At 59.8% G+C, this 11,554-nt stretch overlaps 1 protein-coding gene across 1 annotated transcript; it reads right to left on the reverse strand.

Annotated features, from left to right (window-relative positions):
* Positions 1–3,604: 3,604 nt before the first annotated feature.
* Positions 3,605–5,971, reverse strand: LOC123721002 (axoneme-associated protein mst101(2)-like). Its single transcript, XM_045677984.1, has one exon. The coding sequence runs from the start codon at positions 5,969–5,971 to the stop codon at positions 3,605–3,607; it is 2,367 nt and encodes a 788-aa protein (XP_045533940.1).
* Between the last annotated feature and the right edge of the window lie 5,583 nt (positions 5,972–11,554).

Consider the following 11,554-nt stretch of genomic DNA (forward strand, 5'->3'; position numbering starts at 1 on the left):
CCTAACCTAACCTAACCTAACCTAACCTAACCTAACCTAACCTAACCTAACCTAACCTAACCTAACCTAACCTAACCTTTTTTTTTTTTTTTTTTTTTTTTTTTACGAGGAGAAACCCGTTTATGAGCCGTCTACCGCTCGGGGGAGGGAGCGGGCAGGTGTGTCGGACTCAGCCGCTCCCCCGGCCCGTATATGACCGGAGGGGCTACTACCGACCAAAACTCCTCGAAACCGCCATCCCGCCATTGCCGGGGCTAAGGTGACAGTTACCCTTATCCTTGTTCCCGGCGGGGCGTTTGTCCTTTTAGGACCCACCTCTCGTGGCTTTTTTTGCATATTGCCACATTAACCACCTCCGAGTGGGCGACGGAGAACTGCCGCCCTACTCCTACCGGGTCCCCCAACCCGGCACCGACCAACACGTCTTTGTAAAATTAAAACTATTAAGACGCCTGGGCAAAAGCCCGGCGTCGGCGCATCGGTCGGCGGCGGCGCACGGGATCCTCCTCCGGATCATCCTCCCGGCGCCGCTCGTCCTCTTCCTTTTTCTTCATCACCGCCTCGCAAAAGGCGGCGACGGCACTCCATCCGGGTTCACTGCCGACCATCGCAGAAACGACGGCCGGCAGCGAGATGTCATTTCCAATTTGTTGCACTAGCACGGCTCTCTCCTCCGCCCATGCTGTGCAAAACGCCAATGTATGATCCGCGTCGTCCTCAGCGGCACCGCAGAATCGGCACTGCGGAGTGCGCTCCCGTCTGGCCACATTGCACAGGTACCTCCCGAAGCAGCCATGCCCCGAGAGGACCTGCACTAGGCGATATGAGAGCGCACCCCACCGTCGCGTCAACCAATCTTTTAGGACAGGGCGAATCGCCGCTATAGTGCGGTGACCCGCTCCCGGCTGGCTCAGATGTTCGAGCCAGCAGCGCTGGACGGTGTTCTTTGCGCTTTTCCGCCACTCTTCAACCACTTCTAAGCTGGGGACCTCCCCCCGACCTTTGGCGTCGGCGGTTTTCCAATAGACCTCCGCCAGCGCCGACGCCTCCAGTTCCCATGGGGGAGTCCCAGCCAGCACGCATGCCGCCTCCAGCGACACGGTTCGGTATGCTCGAGCCGCTCGGAGCGCCACTACCCTCTGCGATCTGCGCAGTTGGGCTTTATTGCGGCGCTCGAGGGCATCCGCCCAGATAGGGGCTCCGTATAACGCCATCGATCTGACAATTCCGGCATAGAGACGCCGGCAGCTCGCGCTCGGTCCGCCCAGATTAGGCAATAACCTGCTCAGGGCGAACGAAGTGCGCGCGAGCTTCGGCGCCATCTGCCGGAAATGTTCTTGGAAGTTCCACCGGCTGTCGAGTACGACTCCGAGATATTTCATTGTAGACCCGACGCCGATGGAAACTCCGCCCACAATCAGATGAGCGCCTGGCGGTGGCGCTCGGCGAGGCCCGTGGAAACACAGGGCTTCGGACTTCTCCAGGGCCACCGTCAGGCCCAGACTCCTAATCCTGCCCACTACTTGGGCTACTCCGGCAGTAGCTAACACACTCGCTTCCCGATAGCTACTGCCCCTTGCCAACACCAGTGTATCGTCCGCGTAGCAGACGACGCTAACGCCACGGAGAGTCGGGCCACGAAGGACCCAGTCGTAACCGACGTTCCACAGTAATGGCCCTAAAACGGAACCCTGTGGGACGCCGCACGACACTCTTCTCTGTCCAAATCCGGTGGTTGTGGGATATACCACTGTCCTATCTGATAGGTAGGCCTGGATCGTCTCACGCAAGTACAACGGGACCCCATGAAACCGCAGGGCCTCCATTATACATGCGTGAGGCAATGTGTTGAAGGCATTGGCGATATCTAAGGATACCGCCAAGACAACGCCACCTTTGTCGACCTCCTCTTCGGCGACGGCCCTCACCCGTGCAATAGCATCGATGGTAGAGCGGCCGCGCCGGAAACCATACTGGCAGTCTGCCAAATTTGGTCCTACTCGGTCGAGGTGTTCCGTGAGGCGGGTCGCAATAACGCGCTCAAAAAGCTTACCCGCCTCCCCGAGCAGGACTATTGGGCGATACGCCGAAGGTGAATCTGCCGGTCTTCCTGCCTTTCCAATCAGTACGAGTTTCCCCGTCTTCCAGTCTCCTGGGAAAGTATGTTCCTTGAGGCACTGAGTAAGAAGATCTCGGAACCTACTGTCTAGACCATTTTTGAGCGCCAGGACCCATATGCGTCCGGGGATCCCATCGGGGCCTGGGGCGGTGTTTTTGGCCTGAAGCCGAGACACAGCCGCCCACAGTTCCCTCTCTTCCACTTCCGGGACTTCCCCGTCCGCATCACGATTTGACGTCGCTGGCGCAAACACCATTTTGGGTGTAACGAAATCCTCCCTCATGGAGGGGAACAAGGTCTCCACCACTCTGTTCAGGACCTCCGGATCCATGCTCGCCGTTAGGGGTGGGGCCCAGGGCCTGAGCTTGCTCATTACGAGCCGATATGGTCGACCCCAGGGGTCGACTTCTAACGACGCCAGCAGCTCCTGCCAGGCCTCCTCCTTCGCAACAGCGATGGCCACCCTGAGGGCCTTTTTCGCGTCCTGGTAGGCGGTGTAGAGGCGCCTCTCCTCTTCCTCGGTGTGCCCGCTTCGTCTACGGCGACGACGATACCTTGAGTACTGCCGCCTTGCTGACACGCAGGACACACGAAGACGACCAAGATCTTCCGACCACCAATACACCGCCGTCCGAGCCGGCGGCCGCACCACGCGGGGCATCGCGACGTCACAAATGTGCGTGACCACTTCGTGGAGCCACCGCGACTCGGACTCTACTTCCGTCACGTTCGGTGTTGGGTTCCAGCTTGCGACCAGAGACGCCTGGATCGCCGCTTCCCCGTCAAGTCTTTTGAGGGCCCACCTCGGGCCGATCTCTGACGACGACGCAACACGCCCGGGACCAGAACCGCCAGGGAGGGGGGAGGCGTCAAACCGGATGTACCTGTGGTCGGACAAAGTCTCCACACCCTCCAGGACTACCCAGTCCCGGACGGTTCGTGCCAGGTCCGCGCTGGCGAAGGACACGTCCACAATGGAGCCACCCTGTATCCGCACGCATGTGTTCGTGTTCCCCGCGTTCAGAACAACCAAGCCATTCGAGGCGAGCCACTCCTCCACCAGTTCTCCTCTCGCATCCGTGGCAGGGCATCCCCAGACCGTGGACTTTGCGTTCAGATCGCCAGCCACAACGATCCGGTTTGGACGGCACCAGGCCAGGACCGAGTCCATCTCCACGAGGAGCGCCTCAAATTCGGAAAGTGGCCGGTTTGGCGAAAAATATGCCGCGACCACCATTACATCGCCGCACAACGCCGCAACGACTCCTCGACCTTTTCGCGACCTCCTTATTGCGACGTCGTTTGACACGGCGATTGCCGCCAGCTCGTCAATATCGCCCACCCAGTTGTTCCTCGTTGGAATGAGGTAGGGCTCAGTCACCACCGTAATATCTATCGACCACTGCACCATGCTTTGGATCAATAAATCCTGAGCTCTGGCGCAGTGGTTGATGTTGGCTTGCAGGTACTTAGTAGCCGTCGTCGTCATTTTGTGGTGTTCTCGGTCTCCATCTCTACTTCACCGCTCGGTGGTGGTTGTGCCTGTTGCACGCTAGCGCTGCTCGCAACAAACACTCTACTAAACATCCTTTTCTTGGGGGCCGAGCACAATTTGCTCCCCAAGCGATGGTTGGCTGCCTTCCCGGCCTCCGCACACAGTGTGCAGTGGGGGGCAGCATGACACTCTGTGGCGCGGTGTCCCAGCTGGCCGCACCGGTAGCATTGAAGCCCCCGGTCGACCTCCGCAGTACACCGCGCTTTGACATGGCCAGCGTGAAGGCACTTGAAGCACCTCAGCTCCCTACGTTCGAGGAGCTTCACCCTGGCCGAGACCCATCCGACAAGAAGTTTCCCTTCAACCACCCTTTTGGCGGCTTCAACAGGGCATGAAACCCACACGGCGAATAGGCCGGACCTCTCTTGGCGGAGTGTGCCTACTTTTATGCAGTTGGCCGCGCATCCACCTTTGGCCGCAACCGCAGCTGTCACCTCTTCCTTAGTTACGGAATCGTCAAGTCCCGCTACAATCAACTCCGACATTTTCGTTGGACGGGAGACGGTGATGTCGCCTCCGTTCCCGAAGACCTCGCGAAGCCTCTCCGCGAGGAGGTCCGCCTTTGGCGCGCTAGTGGCACCGGGGATTTCAATGATGGACGCCCCAGTTGCCGCCCGCTTAAAGCGGACGCTCTCAATCTCCAAATCTTTGAGGTTAACTTTTTGTTTCGCCTCCGCCAGAGCCTTGGCGTATGTGACCCCCTTCTCCACAGCCGTGGGATGTAAGGTCACCACGACTGCCGAGGTCTTGGGGGCCCGCAGCTTAGGCGAGGACTTGACCTTCTCCTGCCCCTTCTTCGTCGTCGTGGGCGCCGATCTGGTGGTAGTCGGCGCCTTTTCTCTGAGGCCCCTCTTAACCACCGACGCCATGGTCTCCTTCATGGAAGCAGGCGCCGGCGGGAGGGGGCGTCCCGTCTCTTGGTTTTTGGCCTTGCCCTTCTTTTTAGCGGCCTTCTTTTTCGTCTTCGCCTTTTGGCCCGGATGGGCGGGTTGGGCTGCGGCAGAAGAAGAAGCGGCGGCGGCCGGCGCTGAAGAAGAGGTCGGCGCCTTCTTTTTTCCTTTGGCGCCGACCTTGATCCAGCCCGATTGGACCGGATCCGGGCGACGCTCGTCAGGCAGTTCTGCCTGGGTCTCAGCCGGTGTGTGGCGTGGACGGCTTGCCGGGGGTGGTAGTCTAGCTTCCGCCTCACGCCTGTCGTGAGCCAGTGCCGGCCGCAAGCGGGGCTCCGGATTTAGGCGCGGCTCTAGCCCGTCTATTCTAGCGTTGAGCCGTTCCGAGAGCCTGCTCAGGATCCGGTTCTCCAGTTCCTCCTCTGGTGATTGCAAGCATGTCGCTGTGGCGGGTTTAGGTGTAGCCCCCGCCTGCGACATGCACGCCTTCAGTTCTGCCACCTCTTTCTTTAATGCGGCCATCTCTGCCTGTAGGCGGGTGTTGGCGGCTCGCAGGAGCCTCGTCTCCTCGTTGACGTTTCGCGTCATCAGGCGTTTTGACGCCGCCCGAATCTGCGCCACCGCCTCCTTAAGTGCCTTCTTCGAAGTCCCTTTAAGATTACTCGATTTGTCGCAGACGGCCGCCACTGCCGCTGCGCCAAGCTCTATTTGTCCTCCTAATTCTACCGAGCCCAGCTCGTCCTCGTCCTCTATTTCAGATGCGGAGGTCTCTGAGAGTCGGACCCCCGCTCTGGTCGACCGCAGCCCCATCGTAAGCTCGGCGACGTCCTTCTCCGCTTCCCACTCGAGTTGTCGCCGGGTGGCCTCTGCCAACTCCCGTTTCGCTTTGGCGAGCCCAACGTAGTCTCCTGTAGTAGGCGGCCGCCCTCGGCCCTTCCTTGTTCCTGCCACTTTGGGCGAGGGACCCGCCTCTATATCGCCTGATGCGGCGGCTAGATGCCGCTTTCGGCCAAGACTCCCCCATTGTCCGGGGTGCCGGTCTTCGCGTACTTCCGATGGTTCTATATCCATGTCTTTGGGCGACGCGTCGGAGTCCGACGTGTCGCTTAGTGCTGGTAGACGCCGTCGCGGGGTGTTAGGTGACGCGATCGGGATGCGCTCTAGCAGCACTTTCACCTCCTTGGTTTTTGTGGCGTCCAATGATGGGCGCCTCGTCTTATCAGTATCCAAATCTCGTGCTATCGTTTCCATTATTCGTGCCTGGGTCGTCGTTGTTTTTGTAAGAAGACAGTCCTTGCCCCCCCCAGAATACGAGGGGCAGCCCGCGGCCGAGACCGCGGGGAGGGATTCTCCCCCGGCAGTGCCGGAGGTACCCTCCTGGGGTAATGTACTGTTTAGGGATGCCATCATACATTTTTCCAGTGTTGTCGGACACCGGAAACCGCCTTTAAGGGGTCTGGTCCCCATGACGCGCGGCCTACGAGGCCGCCATCCTCCGACCCCTCAGGGTCCGCTGGTGTTCCCCGCGGGCCTGTCCGGTATGGGAGGCCCTGTCCGGCATAGCCCCACGAGAAGACACCCCTCCCCTCCGCACGGCGGCACCTCGGTGCACGTCGCGCTCCGCACCGCCCAAAAGGCGTGCCCTCCTCCGGGTGATTTTTTAGAGAGGTTTTCTTCCTCGCAGCCCCACGCTCAGTGCGTAGGGCCCCCGGTCCGCTCAGTGCGGATTACGGTTTGCTTGGCGTCCACCGATCATGAAGACCGGTGGGCGGCCAAGTGTGGTGTTGCCACCGGGTAATTTTTTAGAGAGGTTTTCTTCCTCGCAGCCCCACGCTCAATGCGCAGGGCCCCCGGTCCGCTCAGTGCGGATTACGGTTTACTTGGCGTCCACTGATCATAAAGACCAGTGGGGGCCAAGTGAGGTGTCGCCACCGGGTAATTTTTTATAGAGGTTTTCTTCCTCGCGGCCCCACGCTCAGTGCGCAGAGCCCCCGTTTCCGCTCAGTGCGGATTTACGGTCTACTTGGCGTCCACCGATCATAAAGACCAGTGGGCGGCCAAGTGTGGTGTCACCACCGGGTAATTTTTTATAGAGGTTTTCTTCCTCGCGGCCCCACGCTCAGTGCGCAGAGCCCCCGTTTCCGCTCAGTGCGGACTTACGGTCTACTTGGCGTCCACCGATCATAAAGACCAGTGGGCGGCCAAGTGTGGTGTCACCACCGGGTAATTTTTTATAGAGGTTTTCTTCCTCGCGGCCCCACGCTCAGTGCGCAGAGCCCCCGTTTCCGCTCAGTGCGGACTTACGGTTTACTTGGCGTCCACCGATCATAAAGACCAGTGGGCGACCAAGTGTGGTGTCACCACCGGGTGATTTTTTATAGAGGTTTTCTTCCTCGCGGCCCCACGCTCAGTGCGCAGAGCCCCCGTTTCCGCTCAGTGCGGACTTACGGGTTTTGGTGTTTGGTTCGCGGGGCGAAAAAAGCCCTACCCCAGCAATATGCCGGGGCGTTCCCCTATCCACCACCCGGGGACGCGCCACGTCGGAGTTCACCTCTCCGCCCACTCGGACAACCGAGCAGGTCCGTGGAACCTAACCTAACCTAACCTAACCTAACCTAACCTAACCTAACCTAACCTAACCTAACCTAACCTAACCTAACCTAACCTAACCTAACCTTTTTTTTTTTTTTTTTTTTGTAACGAGGGAAAATACACTTCCGTACCCCTGCGCCGGGCAGTGCAATGGCGCAGGGAGTGTGGGACTCGCCTACAGTCGTTCAGCCATACCCACTAAAAACCCTCATGCCCACCTTAACGCAATGACCCGAGCTTTGTACCAGCTGAGCCATAACCAAAGCTCGGGCCGCGCGTCTGACGCCGAAGCGCCTCTCCCTAAGTGGTGAAAGCCAGAGAGGCAGGATCTTTTGTGTCCTACCACCCCAGCCCCCACCGGCGGGGCCAACCGGTCCCGCCCTCGCCCTACTCTACGTGCCGCAGAGGGGACTGGAAAACCAGTATCCCCCCTCGGCTTCTCCATCTCGCATTCATCCTTCTCCTCACATCTGGCCATGAGGGCCGCAGGGGGCATGGTAAACCAGTACCCACCCACAGCCCCCACGACCTCACCCCACATCCGGCCACGAGGGCTGTAAGATGGGCAGGATAAACCAGTACCCACCCACACCCCCCGCGGCCCCACCACGTCGCATCTGCCGGTGCGACCCCGGTTGGGCATGGTCAGGGCGGAGTCACTGCTGTGACCCACCACTGACGGCCCTCTCCAGGTGGGTCGGTCATGTGCAACACCCAACACGATGACCGACCCTAGAGTTTGGTTCGCGGGGCCGAAGCCCTACCCCAGCCGAAGCCGGGGCGTTCCCCTATCCACCACCCGGGGACGCGCCACGTCGGAGTACTCCTCTCCGCCCACTCGGACAACCGAGCAGGTCCGTGGAACCTAACCTTTTTTTTTTTTTTTTTTTTTTTTTTTACGAGGAGAAACCCGTTTATGAGCCGTCTACCGCTCGGGGGAGGGAGCGGGCAGGTGTGTCGGACTCAGCCGCTCCCCCGGCCCGTATATGACCGGAGGGGCTACTACCGACCAAAACTCCTCGAAACCGCCATCCCGCCATTGCCGGGGCTAAGGTGACAGTTACCCTTATCCTTGTTCCCGGCGGGGCGTTTGTCCTTTTAGGACCCACCTCTCGTGGCTTTTTTTGCATATTGCCACATTAACCACCTCCGAGTGGGCGACGGAGAACTGCCGCCCTACTCCTACCGGGTCCCCCAACCCGGCACCGACCAACACGTCTTTGTAAAATTAAAACTATTAAGACGCCTGGGCAAAAGCCCGGCGTCGGCGCATCGGTCGGCGGCGGCGCACGGGATCCTCCTCCGGATCATCCTCCCGGCGCCGCTCGTCCTCTTCCTTTTTCTTCATCACCGCCTCGCAAAAGGCGGCGACGGCACTCCATCCGGGTTCACTGCCGACCATCGCAGAAACGACGGCCGGCAGCGAGATGTCATTTCCAATTTGTTGCACTAGCACGGCTCTCTCCTCCGCCCATGCTGTGCAAAACGCCAATGTATGATCCGCGTCGTCCTCAGCGGCACCGCAGAATCGGCACTGCGGAGTGCGCTCCCGTCTGGCCACATTGCACAGGTACCTCCCGAAGCAGCCATGCCCCGAGAGGACCTGCACTAGGCGATATGAGAGCGCACCCCACCGTCGCGTCAACCAATCTTTTAGGACAGGGCGAATCGCCGCTATAGTGCGGTGACCCGCTCCCGGCTGGCTCAGATGTTCGAGCCAGCAGCGCTGGACGGTGTTCTTTGCGCTTTTCCGCCACTCTTCAACCACTTCTAAGCTGGGGACCTCCCCCCGACCTTTGGCGTCGGCGGTTTTCCAATAGACCTCCGCCAGCGCCGACGCCTCCAGTTCCCATGGGGGAGTCCCAGCCAGCACGCATGCCGCCTCCAGCGACACGGTTCGGTATGCTCGAGCCGCTCGGAGCGCCACTACCCTCTGCGATCTGCGCAGTTGGGCTTTATTGCGGCGCTCGAGGGCATCCGCCCAGATAGGGGCTCCGTATAACGCCATCGATCTGACAATTCCGGCATAGAGACGCCGGCAGCTCGCGCTCGGTCCGCCCAGATTAGGCAATAACCTGCTCAGGGCGAACGAAGTGCGCGCGAGCTTCGGCGCCATCTGCCGGAAATGTTCTTGGAAGTTCCACCGGCTGTCGAGTACGACTCCGAGATATTTCATTGTAGACCCGACGCCGATGGAAACTCCGCCCACAATCAGATGAGCGCCTGGCGGTGGCGCTCGGCGAGGCCCGTGGAAACACAGGGCTTCGGACTTCTCCAGGGCCACCGTCAGGCCCAGACTCCTAATCCTGCCCACTACTTGGGCTACTCCGGCAGTAGCTAACACACTCGCTTCCCGATAGCTACTGCCCCTTGCCAACACCAGTGTATCGTCCGCGTAGCAGACGACGCTAACGCCACGGAGAGTCGGGCCACGAAGGACCCAGTCGTAACCGACGTTCCACAGTAATGGCCCTAAAACGGAACCCTGTGGGACGCCGCACGACACTCTTCTCTGTCCAAATCCGGTGGTTGTGGGATATACCACTGTCCTATCTGATAGGTAGGCCTGGATCGTCTCACGCAAGTACAACGGGACCCCATGAAACCGCAGGGCCTCCATTATACATGCGTGAGGCAATGTGTTGAAGGCATTGGCGATATCTAAGGATACCGCCAAGACAACGCCACCTTTGTCGACCTCCTCTTCGGCGACGGCCCTCACCCGTGCAATAGCATCGATGGTAGAGCGGCCGCGCCGGAAACCATACTGGCAGTCTGCCAAATTTGGTCCTACTCGGTCGAGGTGTTCCGTGAGGCGGGTCGCAATAACGCGCTCAAAAAGCTTACCCGCCTCCCCGAGCAGGACTATTGGGCGATACGCCGAAGGTGAATCTGCCGGTCTTCCTGCCTTTCCAATCAGTACGAGTTTCCCCGTCTTCCAGTCTCCTGGGAAAGTATGTTCCTTGAGGCACTGAGTAAGAAGATCTCGGAACCTACTGTCTAGACCATTTTTGAGCGCCAGGACCCATATGCGTCCGGGGATCCCATCGGGGCCTGGGGCGGTGTTTTTGGCCTGAAGCCGAGACACAGCCGCCCACAGTTCCCTCTCTTCCACTTCCGGGACTTCCCCGTCCGCATCACGATTTGACGTCGCTGGCGCAAACACCATTTTGGGTGTAACGAAATCCTCCCTCATGGAGGGGAACAAGGTCTCCACCACTCTGTTCAGGACCTCCGGATCCATGCTCGCCGTTAGGGGTGGGGCCCAGGGCCTGAGCTTGCTCATTACGAGCCGATATGGTCGACCCCAGGGGTCGACTTCTAACGACGCCAGCAGCTCCTGCCAGGCCTCCTCCTTCGCAACAGCGATGGCCACCCTGAGGGCCTTTTTCGCGTCCTGGTAGGCGGTGTAGAGGCGCCTCTCCTCTTCCTCGGTGTGCCCGCTTCGTCTACGGCGACGACGATACCTTGAGTACTGCCGCCTTGCTGACACGCAGGACACACGAAGACGACCAAGATCTTCCGACCACCAATACACCGCCGTCCGAGCCGGCGGCCGCACCACGCGGGGCATCGCGACGTCACAAATGTGCGTGACCACTTCGTGGAGCCACCGCGACTCGGACTCTACTTCCGTCACGTTCGGTGTTGGGTTCCAGCTTGCGACCAGAGACGCCTGGATCGCCGCTTCCCCGTCAAGTCTTTTGAGGGCCCACCTCGGGCCGATCTCTGACGACGACGCAACACGCCCGGGACCAGAACCGCCAGGGAGGGGGGAGGCGTCAAACCGGATGTACCTGTGGTCGGACAAAGTCTCCACACCCTCCAGGACTACCCAGTCCCGGACGGTTCGTGCCAGGTCCGCGCTGGCGAAGGACACGTCCACAATGGAGCCACCCTGTATCCGCACGCATGTGTTCGTGTTCCCCGCGTTCAGAACAACCAAGCCATTCGAGGCGAGCCACTCCTCCACCAGTTCTCCTCTCGCATCCGTGGCAGGGCATCCCCAGACCGTGGACTTTGCGTTCAGATCGCCAGCCACAACGATCCGGTTTGGACGGCACCAGGCCAGGACCGAGTCCATCTCCACGAGGAGCGCCTCAAATTCGGAAAGTGGCCGGTTTGGCGAAAAATATGCCGCGACCACCATTACATCGCCGCACAACGCCGCAACGACTCCTCGACCTTTTCGCGACCTCCTTATTGCGACGTCGTTTGACACGGCGATTGCCGCCAGCTCGTCAATATCGCCCACCCAGTTGTTCCTCGTTGGAATGAGGTAGGGCTCAGTCACCACCGTAATATCTATCGACCACTGCACCATGCTTTGGATCAATAAATCCTGAGCTCTGGCGCAGTGGTTGATGTTGGCTTGCAGGTACTTAGTAGCCGTCGTCG

Source organism: Papilio machaon, chromosome 5 (genome assembly GCF_912999745.1).
Source record: "Papilio machaon chromosome 5, ilPapMach1.1, whole genome shotgun sequence".
NCBI lineage: Eukaryota > Metazoa > Arthropoda > Insecta > Lepidoptera > Papilionidae > Papilio > Papilio machaon.